Raw genomic sequence first — 24,467 nt, forward strand, 5'->3', positions numbered from 1 at the left:
GAAAGAACTTTTTCCCCTTTATTTGTTTGTTTGTTTATTTTAACACACATTGTTTTATGAATTGTGTTGGGAAAGAAAAATCAGAGCAAAAGGAAAAATCATGGAAGAGGAAAAAAAAACAAAAAAGAAATGAACATAGCTTGTATTGATTTATATTCAATCTCATTAGTTCTTTTTCTGGATGCTGATGACATTTTCTGTCCAAAGTCTATTGGGGATTGCTTTGGATCATTGAACCACTGAGAAGAACCAAGTCTCATAATTGATCATCACACATTCTTGCTGTTAGTGTGTCCAATGAATTACTGGTTCTGCTTGTTTTGCTCAGCATCAGTTTATGTAAACCTTTCTAGGCCTTTCTAAAATCAGCTTATCATTTTTAATAGAACAAAAATATTCCATTACCTTCTTATACCACAACTTGTTCAGCCATTTCCCAATTGAGCATCCACTCATTTTCTAATTCTTTGTTACTACAAAATGAGGTGCTACAAACATTTTTGCACGTGTAGGTTCTTTTCCCTCCTTTTTGATTTCCTTGGGGTACAGACCCAATGATAGCCCTGTGGATCAAAGGGTATGCCTAATTTTATAGTCCTTTGGACATAGTTCCAGGTTGCTCTCCAGAATGGTTAAATCATTTCACAACACCACTAGCAATGCATTAGTGTCCCAGTTTTCCCACATTCCCTCCAACATTTATTATTATCTTTTTTTTTTTTCATCTTTGCCAATTTGAGAGGTGTAAGGTAGTATCTAAGTTGTTTTAATTTGCATTTCTCTAAATCAATAGTGATTTAGAGCATTTTTTTCCACATGACTATAGATGGCTTTAATTTTATCATCCGAAAATTGTTCATAGTGGAAAGAACTCTTTAATTTGAATATAGAAGATCTGGTTCTCCTACTACTTGTATAGAAAACCTTTCAGAGCAGGGAATCACTCTGGTCCTCAGTTTCCTTAATTGTAAAAGGAGAAATTTGCTTAGGTGATTTCTAGGGACCCTCACAACTCTTAATTCTATTTCCCCCCAACCCTATGAATTTAGCTGCTTTCTCTAATTTTTACAAATGGTATATTAATCATCATCATATATATTTTTTTTTGGGCAGACCCCTTATCCCTCTGGACAGAATGCAGCTCCAACCACATTGGTGTATCCCCAAGCCCCTCAGACAATGAACTCACAGCCTCAAACCCGCTCTCCGGTAAGTGCATATAAACTAGTTCCATGTAGATTTCTATATCGCCTTTTGTCTGGTTTTTGTGTACAGTAGCTTGATGTTTCTTTTCAAAATAGTTTCACTGAATTCTGGAAGTTTGTTCCAAAGTGTTTGTTCCTACTGGTTTGCATTGCATTTTCAGAGCCCTCCCCATTGGAACATTTCATTTTAAATTTTGTGTCCCTCCCAAAAAGGAGAAGTCGGATGTCTTTCCATCCATTTCTCCGGCTCAGTAACGTGGTTTCTTTTTAGTGTAGTTGCATTCAAGTTCACCTCATTTCAGTACTTTATCCATTAACGGTATTTTTCAGTAGCCAAGAAAAAGAAGCAAGGCAATTTAGAAAACTCAATTCGATTTTTGTAACTGCACTCTCAGTCTCCAGTGTTCTAGGGAGTAAGACTTGTAAATCAGTGTCACTGGATCAGTTCTAACCATTCTAACAGTATGGACAGATGGGTATGCCGGGACAACTGAGCATAGCTGTGCTTGGGGGGGAAGCCGGCTGGCAGCCAGACGTACGATCTCTTCTCCTGCTCTCCTTTTTGCCGAGTGCACTGAGTTCCTCAGACTGAGAGCTCTCCCAGATTTCAGGCTCCTTGTGCCACCGGTTCCTAGGGACGCCCTCTGGACATTTTTCTGCCCTGCCCTGCCCTGCCCTGCATGATGAGCTTTGGCTAGAAAGCGCTTCTGTGGCATCTCACGTTAACCCTCTCTGCATCAGCTCTGTGACTCCACAGCACGGCCCGAGCAGGGGAAAGGCAGGGTCTTCCTGGGCTCCCAGGCCCGGGCACTCTGCTTTGTAGGGAGAGAGCAGCTCTCTGTGCCTGTGCCCGCTCTGGTGTGGGTTATGGCGATTGAGCCTAGTGCCAGGTGCCACCTGTCTGATTCAGCCTGTCTGGAAGCCTTCGGTCCTTCTCTCCTCACACTGCCCCCTCCCTCCTTCTCCCATAGCAGCTCTCAGCCCGGGATCTCGTCGAGCTGCGGGAGAGTCGTCCCTGAGAGCGAAGGGGGTGGTGAGGAGGCGGGGCGGGGGGTCAGGCTCAGTGGCCCATTTAATTCTTCACCTCTCTACTGAAATTGCCAACAAGGTGGCCAATGGAAGCTCAGTCCCGAGAGTGGTTTTGGATGCGGACACTGGACCCCTTGGAATGGGACGGAGATCCCACCATTTCATTTCACATAGGCCCCAGTTCTAATCATTAGCCCGGAGCAATGATGTTAAACTTTCATAAACAGTAAGTGAGTACTATGGTCCTCCTCTCCCCCCATCCCTCTTTTTTAAACTGTTGAAAAGCAAGAGTAAGTTTACATGGTTAGAACTGGAGCAAAACCTGACTGAAGAGCTGCATCTCTAAACCAGTTTTTTTGACAGCCCAGCAGAACAGTGCCAATACATTGCACAGACAACTGGAAGAGGAGGAAGGTTTTGGAACAGACTCCCGTTTACAGGTCCTTGGCTGGAAGAGGCTGGATAAAATACTGCATTGTAAGCAATATAACAAACTGTACTTCTTGCAGGCAGCAGTGCCCTTGGCACGAGTTTTTATTTTTTTTATTTTTTTATTTTTTTTGGGACCACATCCATTTATTGGCTGATCTACAGAAATGCATTGATTGCTTCCTCCCTGAAAGTATAATAGACCATGGCAGTTTCTGCCAGGCTTAGTGGGAGGAGGATGAAAGAATGTGGGTGGGTTTTCTCCAATGGGAATTAGATAGGAAGAATTTGGGAATTTTTTTAATGTAAAAAATTCAAAGGGATGGCGCTTTAAGGTCTATTTGATTCAAAATGCAAATTAGAAGTGTTTCCCATTATCTTATTAAATATCAAGGGGGAAATTGTCTGCAGTTGTTCAGCCATTTTCTGTGGTCGTAAACGTTATTTTTTTTTAAACTATCCTTTATGCAATTTTTGCCATCCGCTCTGCTAGTGACCATTACCACCCCCATTACTAAAAACCACACATATAACATTCCATTTACATGCTCCCAAAACAAGTGCAAGACTAGCTGGCCCCAAACTACTCTTGCTTATTGTTTTGGGTTGGAGTTATTTGATTTCATTTGTAATGGTGCCGGGAGGGTAAAGCAGGGGTGAGGAAATTTTCTGGATTGCATTTTTGACATCCTGGGCTTCCATAGTCTAGTCTCATCCACTTCACAGCGAGCCCCGCTGGTGTGGAGAGGTAAGCTGTCCCACTCAGAAAGTGACCCTAACCCTGCTTTGTAGAGCAGCCAGAGCTCACTCCATTCTATTTCTGCATTGATGGGCCATTGGCAATTGCACCTCCGCGGCTCTTCTGTTCTTCCCTGGACAGCTGCCTTTGCAATCCAACCGGCTTCAAGTGTCTCCCCTACCCCCCAACCATCTTTGTGGCATTGTTTCTATTCAATACCAAGAAGATCTTAATTGAATTCTAACTTGGGGAAATTCTGGGCGTTTTTTTTAAATACTGGTAAGCCCAAGTATAATTTTATCAATTTACCCTTGTTTCTTATTGTCACATCAGAACTCCAAATAATAGTTTATTTTCAATTTGTCCAATATAGTCAGACTACTGAAGGCATAATTGGGGAGAGGGGAGCATCATGGCTTTTGTAATACTCTGTGGTTATTTTAAAATACTATGGTTTAGTGTGCCAAATTGACATCAACATGTGTTGGCCATGCCTAGTTTGCACAAAGGGTGTGAGAGAGAGAGAAAGAAAGAGAGAGTGAGAGAGAGAGAGAAAGAGAGACCATTAAGGGGGTGGGTGGCAGAAGCATTTTGATCCAGGTTTCACAGAAAGCTGCTTTCCTTTATATCTACTATCTTTTCCATCTAAAGAAAAAGCCAAATGAAACTAAAGTTTCAACTTTTATTATGAGCCAGCAGCGACTACAGTTTGTTCTGTTGCTTACAGCTACCCATAGGATCACAAATATTGTCAACCAAAATAAAAGCTCAATAGCCAATGGTGACTAGTGCAAAATAGATTAGGGTACTTTCCCACTAACTTAAAAAATTTTGATTATTATTTTTATAACGTATTCTTTTTGCTCATAGAAAATACCTTTTTAATTAGAAGGTTTAAAATATATAAACTTTCAACATTGATTTTAGAGCCTTAGAAATGGGACCTTTCTGTGGAACAGTGATAAGACAGGTACTATTGCTCTCAGGTTAAGTTGTTTAAAATGTGGCTTCCCCTTCCTATCCTATCACCTTCCTCACAGATATTTGGATTGGAAGCAGTTGTCTTCCCTCCTTTATTAATGGCTGATGCAGATTGTATTGACCATATTGGAAGCTTATTTTTATAGCACACATATGATCTGATTTTTTTTTCACAAATAAGATATGGAAAAATCATTATAAGGCCACATATCCTTTTAAGATGAGAACGTCCTACAAGAATAATAGCTTTTGTGAGTGATCACTATTTTGATGTAGTTCCCATTAAAAGGGGAATTCATGCTCGGCCCCATTTAAGCACATAGATTAGAGGGGAAATTTATTAATATCTTTCTATATCTATTCAAAACATGTTCACTTAGACATTGCTTACTAGAAAGATATGTAAACTTATAGCTTATAAGGGAATTCTAGTTTGAGCTTTCCTGTGACATTAATTGTCTGACACACTTTATTTGTGCTTTGATGAAATTGGTTGGAGTCATTCTGCAGACCATTTTTCTGTCAAAAGAGGGAGCTGAATGGCATGGATTCTCAGGTCCTTTCTAGCTAAGACATTTGATGTTCTAGGATTCAAATGGCAATCTGGAGAAATGAGCATTTCCAGGGGTCTTGCAGATTTTTAAGGAATGTGAAATCTTTTTTATTGGGATTAGCTTAGACCTTAGATCAGTTTGTGTACAATAAGCTACAACCATTGTAGACTTGGGGTATTCAGACAAATGAAATTATGATATTTCATGCCTTAGGTTGGTAGAAAGGAATCATTTTTCCATTTTACTTTTGAAGAGGGTGACTTTGTTATTAATTTGATAGGCAGTAGTAGAGCAGTATTATAGCTTCCACATCTTGTCCTAGTTTTCCTGATTAAAAGGAAAGTTGTTTAAAATGTGGCTTTATACATTGGGAAATGTATTGTTGCTGAGCTATATTTATGGCTAGAGAATTAAGTATTAAAATTTCCTTGCTGGAAAACATGTTTCTTGTGTCATATAAATTAGGGAAAAGTTTTCAAACATTCCTCAGGTTGGCAGAAAAATTATATTTTACTCTTTTTTAGTTAGTCTCAGGGATAGCTAGTAATTAAGTATGGGCACAGAGTATTTTGCCACTGTGCATAAGCATTACTTGTGGGCTCAGATTTCACAGTATTTTGAATTGTTTGGTCCTCTTCCAGTAGTACTTTCCTTCATTCTTGTAGAAGACTGATGTTCACTAGTTGTCTGCCTGGATGTGCTTGCCGTTATGCTTAACTAGTTCATTTGATTTGTGCTTGGATGGTTATAATATTAAACATTATTTGCTCACTCCTTCCCAGCCAAACACTGGAAAGGATTTATTCATTACATGTGTGAATGGCTAAGCCTTCCTCACCTTTGGCTGTCGAGGGACTAGAACACAATTAACCTAAGAGAACCACTAAGTTGCATCCCTTCAACACATTGTCCAGGTGTGGAGCTGGACACCTTCATGCTCCGCTCTGCCCTGGAGCAGCCTCCAAGCTTTTCTCACCTCCTTCAGCTCTGCTTGAAGTCCTGTTTGTCACACAGAGCATCCTTGCTATTCATTTGCTTGGCCCCACGCCCACCCTTCCCAGCCTTCTTTTGCACTGTCTGCACTTTTACCCTGAGAAACTTCCCCCACCGCAGTTAGCAAGTGGCTTCCCCTGTTTTTCTGCAGGTTCTTAAACAAGACCCTGTTAATGGCAGTGACGTTAGCCTGTGGAACCTAGTACCTGTCTCTCACTGTCCTGCAGCAAAGCTTTGACTGTTTGTGTGTTTGTTGTTTTTTTTTAACTTGTGGGTTTTTTTTTGTGTTTTTTTGTTTTGTTTTGTTTTGTTTTTTGGCAGATTGTGTGACATTTTGGTTTTTGTTGTGGTGTTTCTGACTCTTTGTGCCTTTCCTTTTGTGTTTGTCTTCTCCCTCCTTTTCTCAGTTTGCAGCGGGGCCTCGACCTGCCCATCATCAGGTACTGTACCCTTGCCCCTTTGACCGCAATCTTAACTAACGGGCTGGGTCTTTTTAACAGCTGCTAATTCTTAGAATGCTGCCATCCAACAGGCCCTGGTGCTTTGAGCCTAAGGCCCCCTACCCTACACATACCATTGCCCTTGTTCCGCTTTGGTTCAGTCTAGTTGAATGATTCTGCAAAGTTCGCACTTTGTATCTGCCCTTTGTTTTGAAGGAAATTATTCATATTTCAATTGAGGATACCTTTTAAATTTTTCTAAAATTCAGCCCTAACAATTGTTGTGGTTTAGTAGAATAAATGGCACAGGCAACATTCTAAGGGTTCTCTATTATGTGCTGATGTAACAATATTAACATCTAGAGTGATGTTTCTAATTTCACTCAACTTTAATTACTAACTTAGATTTTATAACAAACTTAATGGTAATATAGTTTCATTTTTTGCTTAAATTAAGTTTTTAGAACATACACAATATTGATTATTTTATAATTAAACTTTTTGACAACTCATAATTTTTTAATAAAAATAATTGTTGAATAAAAAAGTTTAAAAATGCCTTAGGTTTTAACAGGTCTTTTAGTACACCTCTCTTAGAAACCCTTGAATAAAAAGAATCACTTTGCATATTGTTTTTCATATATTTAAGGCACCTTTTAGGGGGTTTGGGGGGGAAGTACTTTCTTTCTTATAGAGAATAGTACTCTCTCTCTTTCAAAATCACTTGTCCAATAAACATTTTTGTTGAAAAGAGTTTGTGATATACTCCCTAGTGTTTGATAACCTGTTGTGCTATATATGTTATTTGTTAGTCATTGTTATAGGGAGAATAGATTGACTTAATGGAAGAATTTCATTCTTTAAACTTTAGAGCAATGTGAATTAAAATATCCCTATACTTCTGAAATCATGAAAACTGTGTATAACATATGTATAGAGGTAGGAAAGGTAAATTGGCACCAGTTTGCTCTGGGCTAACAATTAAAAACAAGAGGGCTAAATGGAATCTGCAGTGGTTGTTGGTGTCCTACTAGGTGATAGCATCTGAACTTAGAGCCAAGAAACTAATTTGGAATTCTGATAACCCTTGGGAAGAGTGGCTAGTTGGCACAATAGATGGATCACAAGGTTTGGAATCAGGAAAGCACCTCTTCCCGAGTTCAAGTTTGATATCAGATACTTCCCAGCTGTGTGGACAAGTCACTTAATCCTGTTTGCCTCAGTTTCCTCATCTGTAAAATGAGATGGAGAAGGAAATGGCAAAATACACCATCTTGGCGAAGAAAATGCCTAGTGGGGTCCCAATACAACTGAAAAATGACCAACAAAAACTTTTAAGAGCTTTGCGTCTGTGAGCCAGATGTTTAACTTTTCTCTTCCTGTTTTCTCATGTGTAAAATAGGAGTGACACTATCTGTGCTTTCTTCCTCACAGGATTATTATGGGGATTAAACTAGAAAAAGTATGAAAAGTGCTATCAGACATTATTACTGTTGTTCATAATAAGGAAAATAAACTTATGTATGAAAAGAAAGAAACCAGTTTTGATGATAGAAGAGTAATTTAGCTAAGACTAAATAAGGCTAGCTTTGTTTTACGGTTCAAATAGTGCTTTTCAGATATGAATTCACATGAGCTACACAACAGCGCTGTGACAGATGCGTCCTCCCCTCTGTCATGCAGGGAAGGAAGCTGAGTCTGGCTTGGGGGACTTGCCCAAACTCCTAGAGCTAGTAAGGATCTGAGGCAGAATCTGAGTGTTCTATGAGGGTGCCGCCTGGCAGCTACAAGGGAGGAGCCTTTGGCTTTCACTTCAATCTCACTGCTCTTTTAGAAAAGGAGTTTACTTTTGGAGTTTTTGTTCTTGAGTCTAGGAGTGTGAGAAGTGAAAGAACCCTTAGAGAGGGGTGCTTGCACCAAAGCAAACTGAGGCTCTCTGATGGAAGGGCCCCTAGAGTAGAACCTGTGTCCTAGGACTGCATGCCCCCTGCCAAAACTGACCCATATAAAATCATTTCAGTTTATTATTGTTGGGGTTTTTTTCATTGATGAAAAAGATGAATTTGTGGCCCTTCACTCCAAAAAGGCAGCCTTTTAATGATAAATAAAACAGTTGCATCTTCTAGCTTGTCTGCTGTCCTCCTTCCCCCTCACTGCACTGGGAGCTGGGAGGTCATGCAAGAACCTTGGAGCAAGCAAGTGAGAGTCCGGAGGGCTTTCTGGCTCTGGCTGGTCGTGCTCTCATGGATCAGAACCTGATCGCTTGAAAGAAATGTACCTTTACAAAGACTGAGCGGTGGAGGCCTCCAGCGGGAAGCTTCTGCTTTATTTTGTCTGGCCTTGGCCTTAAAGTTGTTGGGCAGTGTGGAGGGGAGGCCCTGGAAGGAGGAAGCCTTGAGTCCCTGTGACTTTCTGTCTCAGGTCTTTGGCATTCCCACTCCCTGACTTGAATCTATTAATGTAGTTACAATTCCTAAGGTGGGGCATGTGGGGAGGCTCTACCCTCAAGAAGCTCACAGTCTATTTGGGGGCACAAACAAGCACAAGTAAAGGGTAAATGGGGGATGCTCTGAGAGTGGGGCTGTAGCTGGCATTTGAAGGAAGCCTGGGAAGCTAGCAGGTTGGAGGCAAGGGACAGAGTTCCAGACTTGGGGGCCAGTCAGGGAAAATGCCCCGGGTCACTGGAGGGAAATTAGAAGGGCTTTGAAAAGCCAGATGGAGGTGTGGTACGGTCATGGAAAGATCAGTTTGGTGACTGAGGGAGGATCAGCTAGTTCAGAAGTTCAGGCCTGAGGCTGTGAGTTCTCCCCAGCGCAGGTGCCCTGTCCCAGAAGAGGAGGCCACTGCCAAGGATGCTAGGGAGATCAGATCCACTGCACATGACCTCTGATGGGATGGAAAGGAAAGAAAACGAAGAGTAAAGGCTGACATTTCAGCTGTGATTCCAGGAGGTGAACTTCCCTCTAGTGGAGAAATTATTAAAAGGAGAACAGGGGTTGGGGGAGGGGTGGAATAACAGTTTAGTTTTGCACATGTTAAATTTACAATGTCTAAGGATATTTGGTGTGAGATATTCTTTCCCCATTCTTTCAGGAAAAAAAATCCAGCATGACTTGATTTGTCCTCCAGACAGAAACCAGTAGAGCCAAGTCTTGTTAGATCTGTTAAGAACTACATAGTTTAGGTAGAATCAAAGTTGCAATTCCATGCTGTCACTGGGGTAAATCAGAACTTTTGTCACATGGATGTCACCCATGTGTGACAGGCAAAGGAAGCTTCCCTTCTTTGTGGATTGCTGTGCTCAGAGGGCCACTTTAAAAGTAAAAACCATTGAGCACAAAACTCTGAAATTGAGCAGCTAATGGCAGTGAGGTGCTTTAGCTCGTTGGACACTGAGGTGGAAGAGGGCTATTTAAATGTGTTCTTTTCCCTGTCTTCTCTCACTTCATAGAGAGTTGCTCTGGGGTGTTTCAGAACTCCTGCTTCCTTTCCTCCACTGAAATAGCCAGTGGAATAAACAGAAGATGAAGTCAAAAGGAACTCATCAAGAGTTGAGTGGGAGTGTACAGGCATAATTAGGCAAACCTCAAAAGATCCTTGCACGCAGAGAAGGGAGACATCTTTACACATACCATACTCCTTCCCTCTCTCCCCTCCCCAACTTCTGCCAACTACCAAGGGGTAGAAACTCTGCTGCTGCCATGTCATTATCTTAGGACCTTCTAGGCTGGTGGTACTGAAGCAGTGGTTTTTCAACTGCTCCTATGCCCATGGATCTCTTTTTCTGCTGATCTAGAATATTGATGTGTCAAGGAATGGCTTTGACCTCCAGGGCAAAGTGTAACAATTCCTAATACCTTTATAGGTATTAATGTTTCATACTTTTGAAACTTTTATGTTTCATACACTTTGGCTATCATTGTTTAAAAAAGAAAAACAAACCAATTTTCAATTATGTTTTTATGACTAAACTTTAGTATGGTTTACATTAAAATTTTTTATTTCAAGTGGTTTTAATACCATTTTGGTACTCAGAAAATGTTAATTGATGATACTATGTTTTAAAAAACAATAATGGATAAAATTTCTAAGTTGTTTTTTTTAATCTCACATTCATTAAAAGCTATTTACTGTAACAGGAAACCTAGATTTATTGTTTTTAAGCAAGTTTAGAATGAAATGAAGTAAAAGCTAATAATGAGACTTAACAAAAGAGTTGTGTTATTATAAAAAGCTACTTTTGTTGAATATCTTTGTTACTAGCTAGGGTGATTCTTGAATGTTAAAGTCCATTTAAGTCATGGATTCAACATCTTAATGCTTCCTGAATATTTTCTCTGAGCTAGAGTGCACCTCAGTGTGCACCCTCTGATCCCTCCCACTCCACCCAGCCAATTCCTTCCATTTTCCAGGGATTCTTTAATCTGTAGAAAGGAAGTTTATATTTTAGCCCCCTTTGAAGATGAAATAAGGAATCCAGAGTACCTTTACATAGAAGATATTAATTGCCTCTAGAAGTCTATAGATAGATTTTTTAAAAAAATACCTTCAGAATTAAAAACAGAAAGTTCAGAGAGTTCACCCAGAATTACACAAATGGCATCTTGGAATTTAAATTGCAGTTCACTTAGTTAATTTTATTTGTGCTCAGGGCAGTTTGTCTGGTTGTGGTTTAAAGTTACTTGTGTTCCTGTCCTTCTGGATTACTCAATAGAGATCAGGTGCTAGTTATATATTTGGGCTAAGGAGATAGCTTTGTCATCATGAAGTAGATCAGAGAATTGATTTTTAAGGTTGTTCCTAGAGCAAAAATATTTTGCAACATATTTCCCTATGTCTTAGTATTTGTTTACGCACTGTTCACAAAACTCATGGCACAGTTCCGTTCCATAAACAAAAAGATCATTAGCCAAAGCCATAAAGTATTTGCTGGGGAGGAGCAAATTGATTTCTCTTGGGGCATATGTTGAAATTGGGCATTATTTTTCTGTTGTAGTTTTACTTGGCTGTGGTAAAGATATTCCCAAAGGTCTAAGACGTAGGTTGTGTCTGTCATGTGCCGATTTCAGTAGTGACAGCTAGGAGTGTGGAAGAGATCACTTAACACAGAAGCCAGTGCTTGCTTCCAGCTCTAGCCTTTACAGAGGTAATGATGGGACCACCCACAGAAAAGTCCCTTCTCCTCAGCACCTGATTTTCTTCACTTGTAGGAGGAAGTTGGTTTTAGCAGATCTTTACAGTCACTCAGATGCACAAGTGATCCTTAGTCCTTTGCTTGGAGTGATCATGAGTGAGTTGTGGGAGGAGGGTGTCAGGCAGCCTTTGCCATTCTACTTTTACCCATTGCTTCTAGTTCTGCTGTGTGGAACTGTGCAGATGAAGTCTAATCTATCTAACAAACACACAGCCCTTAACAGGCTTGAAACCTACTAGCTCCCACTTCTTTCTTTCCGAATATTCTTCTTTAGTTCTGTCAAATTTGGCCTTTTATGACACTGGTTTCCTTCTCTGAATGTTCTTGTCTGTGTGTTTGCCCATTTGTTTGTTTTGAAGGGATATTTTAAATGCACCCTACATTGAGGAAATCTAAGAACTCATATCCTTTAGGGGATTGTCTTCAAGATTAGGTAGGATTAGAAAAAGGCAGCTCCAGTGAAAATGACACCACCATATAATATATGAAAATAGTGGTGGAATCAGTGTTCCACTCTGTCCAAATCTACTTTTTGGTCTGGGCCTGCGCTCTGATGCAGTTGGTAGTGGCGATCTCTGGGGCTGTGGACTTAACAGATGTAAAGAAAACTAGACCACATCTAGTCCAACCTCTTTCTTTTACAGATGAGGAAATTCTAGTGGTGAAAGGACATGTCCTGACCCCCAAGTCAGAGAGCTGGCAAAAGCTGAACCGGGTCTGGCTGCAGCTCTTACCAAAGAGCTCCAGTCAGAGATGTTTAACTATAAAGAGAGCCCAGGATGAGGTTGGCGGGGAGGGGTCCCTTCCAGGTCTTGAGCCTGAGTCAGATTCAGAGCTCTTTTCATGGTGGTGAAGTGCCGCTCACCTAACCTGCACTGCCTTAGCATCGGGGGTGGGTCAGGAGTGCTTTCTCATCATGCCTCCATCCTAAGAACACTCACCTTCCTGAGGTGCTGGAAGGTGCACAAAGAACAAGCTTGTTAAACAACTCTAAAGTTTGGTGCTGCCATTTGAAGGAGAAGGATGGCTAGATTGAGGAAACAAAGCATTCCATCCAGGGCTGCACGGCATCCAGCTTATAAATCGACTAGGGGTCTTCCAACTGCAAGAGTACTTTGTACCTCCTGGGATTTGAAAATACTTCTTGTTTCCAGGGCTGTGATAGACAGTAAGCAATCCACCATTACCAAATTCTTCTTTAAAAAATGTTTGAGAGATTGAAGCTGTGATTTCATTTTAAAGAATTCATTCCATGATGAAGATGTTCGCCTTCTCAGAGGTGAGATGCGAACCCCAGGGTCCTCCTGGCTTTGTAGCTAGCTTTCTGCCGGTTATAGCACAGGGCCTTTGCTAAGTGGAGATAACCACACTTAGCAGACCTGTCTCCCCAGGTTTTCATGTAAAAAGTGTTCTGCAGACCATGAGGGGGAAGGGAAAGGAAAGCCCCAGGAGTCCTGGGCTCTGTGTCTGTGCTCGGCCTGGGTCTTGCCGTTGGGCAGAGGCTGGGGGTACCCGCAGCATTCCAGCAGGATCCACCAAGGGGGGGTGCAGATGGTGCCTTCAGTCAGGCAGCTTCCTTCGCCCAGAGGACAGGATACAGGCACAAGGCGATGAGAAGGAAGAGAGTGGAATCAAGAAAGTCTTTCTAGAAGAAGGGGGACATGAGCTTACCTGGCCAAGGGGTGGGGATTCTCAAGTCAGAGCCCATGGACTATGGCCCTCCTGCAGAGGGAAGTAGGACAGAGGCTAATGCCAGACTGTGAAGGGCTTGTGTTTCCTTTTAGAGACACTATTGAGCACTCCAGGGTGCTTTAGCAGGGGAGTGGCCTGGTCAGACATGCTTGGACAACTGTCTGGAAGATGTCAAAGACTTGAGAAATGAGAAGATGAGATCCAAGGAAGATGGACACTAAGGGACCTTCTGCTTGTCTCAGTTAATCTCCATTCAAAATCGGATGCATAGAATTTGTTTATTTCACTTGTAGTATTTCTTTCAAATGCCCCATCCAAAAATCCTTCCAGGAAACCCAGAAATACATGGGCTACCTGGTGTGATTCTCTGTCACTATTTGGATTTTATTATTTCAGGAAAAAACTAATTAATTTGTTTATTCACCAAGCATTAGTTCTTGCCATATAATCCCAATGAATTGTGCTAAATGGTAAAGAGAGATTCACTCAGACTTTCACAGATGGCTTCTGTTTTGAGAATCTTATGATAAGTGCTAGGGGCAAATGCAAAAATAATTAAAACCAAGTCTGTGTCTTCTAAGAGCTTATATGAGGTAGATAAGACATTCATACAGAGAACATTCCAATTATTATATCTGATGACCAAAAAAAGACATGTTTAAAGTTCAGTGACATCCATGAGAGAAACACCCATCCTTCTTCGGACTAGGAAGTGTTTGAAAAAGCTTCATGGAAGAGGTGGCAGCTGAGTTAGAAATTGATGGATGAAAAAAATGCCTATTCTTGTAGATGGAGTTTGTTTTTGCAGGTATTTAGGGCATCTATCGTATAAGGATGGCAGATAGAGGGCTGACTTTGGAGTTAAAAAGACCAAGTACCATCCTTCTTTCCCTTGGCTCTTAACCTTTCAGTATCCCAGACACCTCTTAAGACTTCAAAACAATTGCAGACTTCTTATTGGGTGTTTCTTATACCAATCAAATTATAAGACTGAGACAAAAAGGGAAAAAAATACTAGTTTATCTTTTTTTTCATTGTAGAAGAAATGTGTTCAGAGATTTTTCTAGCACTTAATGATGATCTGTCATTAAAAGGACTTCACTGAAAAGTTATATTTGGCTTCCCATCTGTGTGACCATAAATGGGTAAGGCATTTAATCTTTAATTTCTCTGAGCCTTAATTTCCCCATCTACAAAATGGGAGAGTAAGCTTGGTTATTCTTAAAGTGCTAGATGATTTTTTTTTTTTAATATCATTCAACCTCCTCATTTTATGGAAGAGAAAACTGAGAAGTAATATGTGCCTCAAACTGCAGAGAGTCTTGACTTGAATCCACATCTCCTGACTTACATTTTTTAAACCTATTTTGACCTTATTGATCACTTTGCTAGATTAGTCACCTAACAATGAATTTTTTTTAAAGAAATAATGGAGACCCAAAGCTCAAAATAAGCCTATGACAGATGCTAAGGACAAGGAAAAACAAATTAGGAGAAGGGCAATTAGCTGGATCAGGGAAAGAAGAGAATGAACAAAAGGAGAAGTCTACTGTTTATGAGGGGTTGGATAGGATGAATGATGGTAGTGGAGAACGGACAAAAACGAAGGACAAGTATATTTTCCGCTTGTTTTCTCTTATTTCTGCCAAGGAGAGAATGATCTATCGACCAAGAAAAAGAGATACAGTTATGGTTAGATTTCTGCATAACCGAGAAGAGAGCCAGAGCTGTGAATGGTAGTTCAGGTCATTAGAACTGGATGAACTCTTTTCAGGGTCTTGAATGAGATGACGAATGTAGTAGTTAAACTGCTTTTGGTCACTGCAAATTTTGGGAGAATTGTCACATGATTAAATGTGATAAATTTTGTCCTAATGGGAAGGAAGGAAGGAAGTGTTTTGCAAAGTGTAGACCAATGACCTCAACTTTATTGTTGCATTATTGTTAAAGAGATGAATTGAGAGTATCTAAACAAAAGTTGGAAAGAGAAGTGTGCTCTCAGTATGCATAGGTCAGTGGAGAACAAAGCATGACACCCTTCCTTCTAAATCAGAAGACTAAAGATCCAGGAGTATATCTGGATGCAAGGTGTTTTACAAACATTTTCTCCATATGCTTGTAGACAAGACAGATTGAGGCTGGATTATATGGTATATTTAGACAGATACAGGAATTTTTTTAACTTGCCCAAGTAATGATGATCAATGGATTGTTCCCAAACAGTAATTACATCTTTAATGTAGAGATTTACTGCGTTTTCATTGGCTCCCTGTTGTTTAACATTTCAATCAGTGACTTGGATGACATGTCATTTAACTAAGTGAAGCATGTCACAAAATTAGGTGGGTTATTATTACCTTAGATTACCAAATTGGGAGCAAAAAAAAAAAAAAAAAGTGGTGCTTGAATAAAATAGGCCAAACCTAAGAAATTTAATAACTCTACATATGTACAATTGATTTTAAAAGCCCACGGTGGGATACAGAAAAGTATGGCTAGTCTGCAGTTTTATGTTAGAATGCCCTGGGGAGTTTAAGTAGAGCATAAGCATAAGTAAGATGATGGCCAAGAAAAAATATTGGAAATTTTAGACTGTGTTTATAGAGTTGTAGTGTCCAGAATGAAAGGTGCTCAGGTTCCTCCGGAAAAAGATGTAGGAGGAGGAAGAGGAAGAAGAGAAGTGCCTGCCTTCTGATGATTCTTTCCTAGTTAACCCTATATCTAGCTTGCTTTGTATTTATTTGTTTGCATGTTGCTCACCCATGGATTGCAAGCTCCTGTCTTTTGCCTCTTTTTGTGTCCGCTGCTCTTTAAGCCCAGTGCCTGGCATAGTAAGTGCTTAATCTGATTGATTGATTGATAGTAGCTGGAGGAGAAGTAGGCAGGACTGGTTGAGGAAAGGGCTCCTGAAGCCTTGCAGGAAGCCTGGAAAAGCAGAGATGAGGAGGGAGAACCCCATCATTGCAGGGACCTGAGAGGGGAGGTGCATGAATAGGCTAGACTGTAAGGCCCTTGATTTCCATACAGAGAGGATTTTATATTTGATCCTCGAGGTAATAAAGGGCCACGAAAGCAGTCTCCAGCCATCCTGATCTATGGCCACTGGCCCCAGATGGCTCTGGAAGGGCAAGGGAGGCAGGTGACGTTGCACAGCCCTCTCCCTCAAATCCAATTCACTTGCAGGTCATGACATCCTCTCCCTGATGTCAAGGGTCCTCTTCAAGAGCAAAGGACAAACAACCATCCTTATACTCTCTCTTGGACAGAATGTATCTGGAATACAGATGCATTCAATAGTGGGTGCCATGGATTAGGCAAGCCATTGATGAATATATTTGCAGAGGATGTTCAATGAGATAGGGAGATTGTTGGAACTGATGTTATGATAATTGGTTATGTTTATCTGAGAGCAAAGAAGATTTGGGGGATAATTTGTTCCCCAAAATGATTTGTGTATCTTTGTTAGAGCAGTTGGTGAAAATAAGAGAGATTCTAGACCTAAATATAACTGCCTAAAATGTCTATAATTCTGTTTTGTAGTTTCTAATAAGATATTGTGTCTTAAGTTTAAATTCACAGGAGTACTGAAGTAGAGGACACGGAATGCTGGGTTTGAAATCAGTATATATATATATATATGGGACTATTTAGGTTTGAAATCAGTATATATATATATATATATGTATAGGACTATTTAGATTTTTGGCATTTCCTGGATTTAATGTGCTTTTGGGGGGTGGGTCCCTTAACTTCTCTCAACTTCAGTGCTCTCATATTTAGATAGTAATGCTAATTAGTGGGGATATTCTGAGGATCAGAGGAGATCATATATGGAAAACACCTGGTCAGGGAGAGTGGGCTAGTCAGGGAAACACAGAATTGCTGATGCTTCAAACTCTGCTAGGTGGCTCAGTGAACTGAGCACTGGGCTCGTTAATTGTGGCCTGGGCAGGCCATTGTTTGCCATAATCCACTGGAGAAGGAAATGGCAAACCACCTCAGGATCTTTGCCAAGGAAACCCCATGAACCATGTTGCCGTGCAAGTGGCCCATGGAGTCATGAAGAGTCGGACACCCTTAGCAATAACAACTCATTCCTGCTTTAATTATCTTAATATTTAGAAGGAAATTTAGGGAATCCAAGAAGAATGGGGCTCTTTTAGGTGGTCTAATCCCTGTCCAAAAACAGAAGTCACCTATTGTTTACTAATGGACTCTTGCTGAATTTTGATGGGCATGGATGTATGATGGAAAGTGCCCAAGGCTTGTAGCCAGTAGATCCAGCTTTACCCTCCCCTTTGGCACTTAATACTTAGAATTTTTCAAGCCATCTCAACCTTTAGAATTCAGCTTCTTCATCTTTCCCTAATGGCTGAATACCTGTTAACATTTTATTCTGGTTTGTTTTGAAAAGGCAGTTAATGACTTCTCAGGTTCTCACATCATTTAGGGATAACTTGTAATCAGGGGAATGAGGCCTTTGTTGTAGTCCAGATTCTTCATCTGTACCTCATCAAAATTACTAACTCACCTTTTTGGAAGGCAGCTCTACATGTGGAACTTATTTACATGTTGCCAAGGAAAAAAGAATCTGTCCTTCTTGCTTGTAAAAATGATTCTAGTTTCAAGGAGGGTTAAGTATATGAAGAATTCTGGGCTTAGCAAAGTTGGGTCAGGCTTTCCCTTTAATGCATAAAGCTTACATGAATTGTCCTAGTGATTTTTTTCCACTTTTGTGTCAGTATCTCAAGATGATTCCCCTCTTTGTCTCTCCTCTTCCTTTTCTCTTTCTTTCTTTCTCTCCCCTCCCCCAATATAATTTCATTTTGCAAAAGGAGCTTAATTAATTTTTATTACATTCTTACACGATAAGAATTTTTTTCATGTTATAGATAATGAAAAATAGACAGGAAGCATTGTATACTTATCTGTTTTGTTCTGAGCCTGAATAAATTCTTATAGATTCTATATTGCCAGTCTCTTTCCTGGTTGGGTTACTTTACCTATCTCATTTATGTCAGGTGACTCCAGCTAATTTCTGAGGCCTTCTTCATGAGCTGTATCATGTAAAATAAGACCCATGAAATAGCCTATGATTGCTATGATCAAATAGCTGTGCAGAATTCAGCTGAGAGAAAGGATCCAACAAAAGAGTGAAGATGGAGAATAGAGCCATGGGGGCTCCCCTTAAGAGCTCGTCTGAGGCCATCAATAGCAGTCAATTGAGAGGGGTCTATTGCCTCTCTGATCCTTCAAATCCTCTTGAATATTCCAAATAGAGATTTGGATTATTTAGACCAAAATAGAACTTTCTTCATATTTAGGAAGAAATATAGGGACAATCTTCTCTTGTTCTTTGCAGTTTAGTTATGTACATTATTATTCCTTGTTACCTATTAAAATGTCTGCTGGTTCATAAGATTTTGCTTTAAAGGAAAAGAATTGTTCCTAATGAGTGATTACTTTTAATTGTGTGATACTAGTAAGAATTTGAGCAAAAGGAGGGAATTGTGGTGGGGAGGATATTCTGCCAAGTGGAATTAAATCTCTCATATTTCTCTAAGGATGGTAGTCTTTAAGACAGTAACAGATTTAGCTCCCTAAAAAGGAAACAGAATTGTGACCATGGAATAAGTGAGACTTTAGTTTTACTGAATGGTGCATTTGAAAGTTAAGCCCTAATGCACTTCTCCCTATTTGTTTGACTAGCACCCCCCATTTACTAGAAATCAAATCAGAATTTCCGCATGAGAGCTGTTAGGCAAAATCTTTTCTTTCTTTTATATCAGAGGTTCTTTACCTCAGGTTTGGCCACTTATGGAAAATTGATGACTATTTCAAAATAGTTGGTTTTCTTTGTAATTATCTACTTTTTGTTTTGTGCATGTACACATCTGATTCTGAGAAGGCATCTACAGGCTTCACCAGATGTCTGAGGAGTGCAGAATAATGTGCAAAAATCCCTTACTTGGGATTGCTCAGAATTTCTCTCACATGTTTATTACCAACCTTGAAGTTGGATTTGGAAATTCTGATTACAGTACATTTTATATTTCAGCTCTCAAAGTTATTACCACAGTATTCTAAATAGAAAAGATAAATCACTATTTCTCTTTCAGACCTTTCAGACCTATTCAAGGAAATATTCTTGTACAGCAATATCTAGAAATCCACTTGAAAGTGCAGGAAAACCCTAATGGTTTAGTAGGATGAACAGGGAACTGAAGTCTCTGTTTCATCATTGACTAGTGTTACTGTGGGCGAATAGCTTCCCACATCTGAGCTTTCCCACCTACCTATGTTAATAAAGGTTTTGAACTGGATGAATTCTAAGGAAGTCTCTTAGGCTCTGACTTTGTGGTTCTTTGAGAGGTCTACTTTAGAATCCCAGTTGATTCAGTGAGTATCAAAAAGAAACTCATGTGGAGGAAACTTTCAGAAGAGCTCAAGGCTTCCTTATATAATTATTGCCATAATATTGGGAAAGCAGATCCAGAGAATTAGGGGAAAACCTTTTCAATAATGAAGCTGGGATTTTTCTTTTCTGTACTTAATATGTGGACGGATATTGACCTTTTGTTTTCCTAAGGCAATTCAAATGGTAGTGAGAACCCCCATAGACTATGTGGATAAGTGATTGCATGTGTTTGTAAACCACCATGGGATATTCTTTCTTTATACTTGGTTTGTTTAATGAATGGGTGTTAAATGCCTCATCAGGTGGTAGGACTGCCAGTTACCTGAGAAGTCAGCTCACTTCTTGTGTGGGTGGCCCAGGTGCTCTGAGCCCTTTCTGCTAGGTCTCTTATGCTTGCTTTGTGTAGTCCCTTATTTCAAAATTAAACATTCTTAGTCATTAGAACCCTTTCTGAATAGACTGGACTGCCTTAGGAGGTAGGAGTTTCCCCCTGACCATAGGCCTTGGCATTATAGGATTCGAAATTGGAACTGGAAGGCCCTCAGAGTCATCTAAGCCAGAGCTGCTTAAACTTTTTCCACTCCCAACCTCTTTTTGCTAGAGAAATTTTTACCTCTGATATATAGGTCTGTAAAATAGATATAGAAATCAAATGTTTACTGATAATAAACTAAGAAATTTGCAACTCCTTCATTCACTTATGAGATTGAAACCCACATATAGGTGGGGTTGAAACCTACAGTTTCAGAACCTGAGTTCTGGTCCAACTTTTCCCCCCTCAATACCACCCCCCATTTTTAAAAAAAATAAATGAGGAAAGGAAGGCCCTGAGGAGTTAAATGTGTTACCTGTTCCATGTTACCAAGGTAGTGATGAATGCCAACATGAAGTTCTCTGATCCAGCCCTTTCTTCACTTGGCTGAGCTGCCTGTTCAGCTCAGTCCTAAACCTGGTTGGCCCCTTGAGACTCCTTTAAGGAAGAGGCAAAGGGCTTGGATCTGTTCTTTTCTTCGATGTAGGGCAATACTTCTCCTTGACCAACAACTTTGGAGTGTCTTAAGGGCCGGGCCCCCAGGTAGAGGCGCTTGCTGAGAGGCCCTAGTCAACATACGTCAGAGGCAGGGGCTTCCCGGCTCTGAGGCTGCTCTGCAAAGTCTTCTGTGCACCTGTAGGGAACCTGAAATGGCCTAGAAATTGTGGGCCTGCTGCGGCGGCAGAGGCTCTAGAGGGCAGTGCCTTCTCAGCCCAGAGGCATTAGATTAGGTGCACCGCGGGTCACTTCTAATGCTGATTTTTGTGACAACATTGCCAGGTTAGTCATGAAGTAAAAATAACATTTATGTCCTGCTCATTTTATAAGCCATTTGAGTTAACCCTGGCAGACATGAAATTCTTGGAGGTCTAGTGCTAGATCTTCAGCTAACTAGTTCTAAAACCTTAGGTAAGTACTGTTCCCTCTCTAGGTCTTGGTGTCTTCATCTGTAAAAACAAGGGGTTCGGATTAGATCCCTAAGATTCTTTTCCAGTTCTGACCTATTATGATTCCCAAAAGGAGAAAATAAAAACTGCAGAGTATCCAGTTTTCAGTAACTTTAAGCATAGTCATCCATCTACTCTGTGAAATGTATTGATAACAGAGTATCCTGTGATACTCATCCCTATAAAGTTTCTGGGCTTCTTGAGAAATTAAAGGGGCAAAAGAAGGAAGGCCCAGGTAGAAAAGTCAGATTTTGGCTTTAATCACAGACATGATCCTGACGAGAGTAGTTGTGCAAGCTCAGGCTGCACTTGTGACAAGCCCCCATTTTCTGCCTTTTCCACATTGACACTCCACCTCCCATGTCTCCGTGTCACCCCCACATCAGCTTTTTCTGCTTTCCTTCTACTGTATCACATCTCCTAATCCCATTTCCCCTGGCTACCCACCCGTTACTGTTATTTTCCTCTCATTCACATCCATGGGGCCGCCTCTGCCCGACTATCCTTTGCTGTGTTAAGCTAGGGTTTGTAGTCGAGGCCTAATGGTGATATACTTGGGGCACTGGACCCTATCTCACCCCTTGGCTGTTCTTATTTATGTTTTCTGGCCCTGGGATTAAAAGTCCCCCTCTTGGCCAGTTTTTGGTACCTTAAGACTTAGAACTGAGGCAGAACTCAGTGTCCAAGTTAATAATCATTTCCTTCTTTTGGACTAGTGTGCATCATGCTGGCCAAGAATGCTCGAAATAGATTTAAGGCTTAAAATTTTAAACTATGCTTCTAGCCCTAAAGATGCTTATATGATGATTCTCAGCCATTCTTGGTGGCAAAGAGAAAGTAACAATTAGGTAAGAAGATTAATATATTTTGAGGTCCCTTTGTAGAGAGCATCCTTAATTAATATCCTCTTATTTTCATAATGGAGCGTGGAGCCCAGAGAAGCCAAAAATAACAAATCCACAACTGTACCATTGGTGTTAAATGGAACCATGTACAAAGAGAAGACCTGACTCTGTTCCTACCACCAAGTGGTCATTTCCTTGTAAGCACCTTACGTGCGGTTAGACAATTTGTGGCTGTCATCAAATGCTACTGCCACTGTTTTCTTCTTAGTGGATTATAGGTTTACCCTTCAGTTCTGAGCTTCTAATAATACCTAATTGGAGAATTGTGAGTCCAATTCTAGCTTACTTTTCTAAGTTTCTGTTGTTAGAAAAATATACTGATAATATTTCTCTTGAGCTGCATGCTTTGTCCTACCCCTTCCTACTGATCTGTAAGCTGTTGCATTGGCTTTCTTTCTGTTTCCTGCTGCTATCTTGCTTCCTAATTGAAGGGAGGATTCAGACCTATCCAGGTAACAAATTACTGGTTCTGCATGGCCTAGTTATTCCTCTACCACCATATTACTGATATTATTTGTCCATTATTCCTTTTTCTATTGAATCAATATATCCATGTGGAGAATTTATTTTTTGGTCTTTTGTTTCAAGGCCATTGAGCCTAATGTGAGAACAATGAATGACTTTGGTTATGCTTGCTTCCGATGCTGTTTTAGATTTCAACACTTATTGCACTAGGTTATCTTATTGCCAGATCTGTTTGTTTTCTCCACTTGTATGGCAAACTACTTCAAGTAGATATACAGGAGAGATTTATTTAGTTCAGAATGGGGTTGTCATCTTCTCGAAAATTGAAGCACATTTCAATTGGCTAACTGAAGTATGAAAATAATTGGGAATTCTGAGGCCACTTTAATCCTGACTATAAACTTGCATTTAAATATGCAGATTGAAATAATGATTTCAGGATCCTGTACGACTCTTGAACAGACAGTGGCCTGTTTTAAACACTATGCAACTTGTTTGGTATGAGGTATCCATAGACTGCCTAAAAAAACCCGAGACTTTTACAACAGAATATAATCTACAAAAGGCATTTTCAGCTAATTGTTGTTTGTTAAATGTGCTTTTTCAAAGTTGAAATTGTGATGTGTGGTTTAGACTTTAAAATATTGAGATAATTATACAATTTTCAGACATGTGACAACCCAAACTGAAAATATAATCTATTATAGAATATCAATTTTGCTTTAATCTAGTTATTCAGTTCTAGTTTATTTTCATTTACATTGTGTTTAGATTTCAAGTTGATGAGAAAAATTTGAAAAGATTCCGGCAAACAGTTAACTTGATCCTCTTTGCCGAAGAAAATAAACCTTTCTCTTTCCCCCTCCTCAGTTTTTTCAGAGGCCTCAAATACAGCCTCCTAGAGCTACCATCCAGAACAGCAGCCCTTCCATCCGTCCCGGTGCCCAAACACCAACTGCAGTGTATCAAACCAATCAACACATCATGATGGTTAACCATCTGCCAATGCCGTATCCAATGCCCCAGGGCCCTCAGTACTGTATACCACAGGTAATGTATTCCCTAGGTACATGGGACCCAGAAAAATGTCTGCAGTAAACTCAAAAGTTACTACCAGGTCAGCAGGGAGGGGAAGCAGTGGGATTCCTCTTTGAGATGGGAACTATTTTTTGTCCATGAATCTCACCATTTGTCATTTTCTTTAGGTAAAGAGATAGTTTTGACCTCTTATTTCACAGATGCAGAGGGGGATAGAAAATTCAATGCAATTCAACAAACATTTTTAGTGCTTTCTTTGTGTAAAGCCCATGTTAGACCTTCCTATCAAAGGTATCATGGGTGGGCTAAGAGAGAGAAAGAACAAAAATCTACTCTCTAAAGAAGTTTACAATCTAATTAGAAGAGGGGGGAGAAATTTCTTTTTGACTATGAGAAGATGATTCTACATCCTTCTCATATCATCCCCAAAAGTGACTACTTAGATTATACTTGTGATAAATACTCTGAAGGTTCCTTGAAGGCTGCTGCCAGTCCCAAATCAAGATAGTCTTGTTAACTCTTTATCTACCTGAGCACCTTTGTTCTGTATTTTCCTAAAAACATCCCACTCAGATCTTTCTCTCACTGAATCTTTAGTGACCAATAATAATTTTGGATGTATTTAAATGGGATTGCTTTATCTCATTAAAATGAATCTCTTTGGAACTTACTTAATAAGAGCTTAAGTTCACCATTCTGTGTTGTATATCAATTATTTTTAAAGCATCTACAATTTCTCTCTCCTAGTACCGGCATAGTGGCCCTCCTTATGTTGGGCCTCCTCAACAGTATCCTGTCCAGCCTCCGGGGCCTGGCCCCTTTTATCCTGGACCAGGGCCTGGGGAATTCCCCAATGCCTATGGTAAGTAGGAAAAATCAAGTCATTTTTGCCAGATGTGTTGTTTT

At 40.2% G+C, this 24,467-nt stretch overlaps 1 protein-coding gene across 8 annotated transcripts in view; it reads left to right on the forward strand.

The window, feature by feature from the left end:
* Positions 1–24,467, forward strand: part of EIF4G3 (eukaryotic translation initiation factor 4 gamma 3) — a 275,515-nt gene that overhangs the window by 104,308 nt on the left and 146,740 nt on the right. For 5 of the 8 annotated variants that reach the window (XM_031962682.1, XM_031962683.1, XM_031962686.1 and 2 more), the window contains exons 5-9: positions 1,114–1,209; positions 2,598–2,711; positions 6,338–6,370; positions 23,394–23,573; positions 24,309–24,423. In XM_031962682.1, coding sequence (XP_031818542.1) covers positions 1,180–1,209; positions 2,598–2,711; positions 6,338–6,370; positions 23,394–23,573; positions 24,309–24,423 — 472 coding nt within the window. In that variant the 5' untranslated portion in view covers positions 1,114–1,179. Of the gene's footprint in view, positions 1–1,113; positions 1,210–2,597; positions 2,712–6,337; positions 6,371–22,489; positions 22,511–23,393; positions 23,574–24,308; positions 24,424–24,467 lie in introns of all 8 variants that reach the window. The other 3 variants (XM_031962685.1, XM_031962690.1, XM_031962688.1) reach the window with 2 other exon arrangements.

This window comes from Sarcophilus harrisii, chromosome 3 (genome assembly GCF_902635505.1).
Source record: "Sarcophilus harrisii chromosome 3, mSarHar1.11, whole genome shotgun sequence".
In the NCBI taxonomy this organism is placed as follows: domain Eukaryota; kingdom Metazoa; phylum Chordata; class Mammalia; order Dasyuromorphia; family Dasyuridae; genus Sarcophilus; species Sarcophilus harrisii.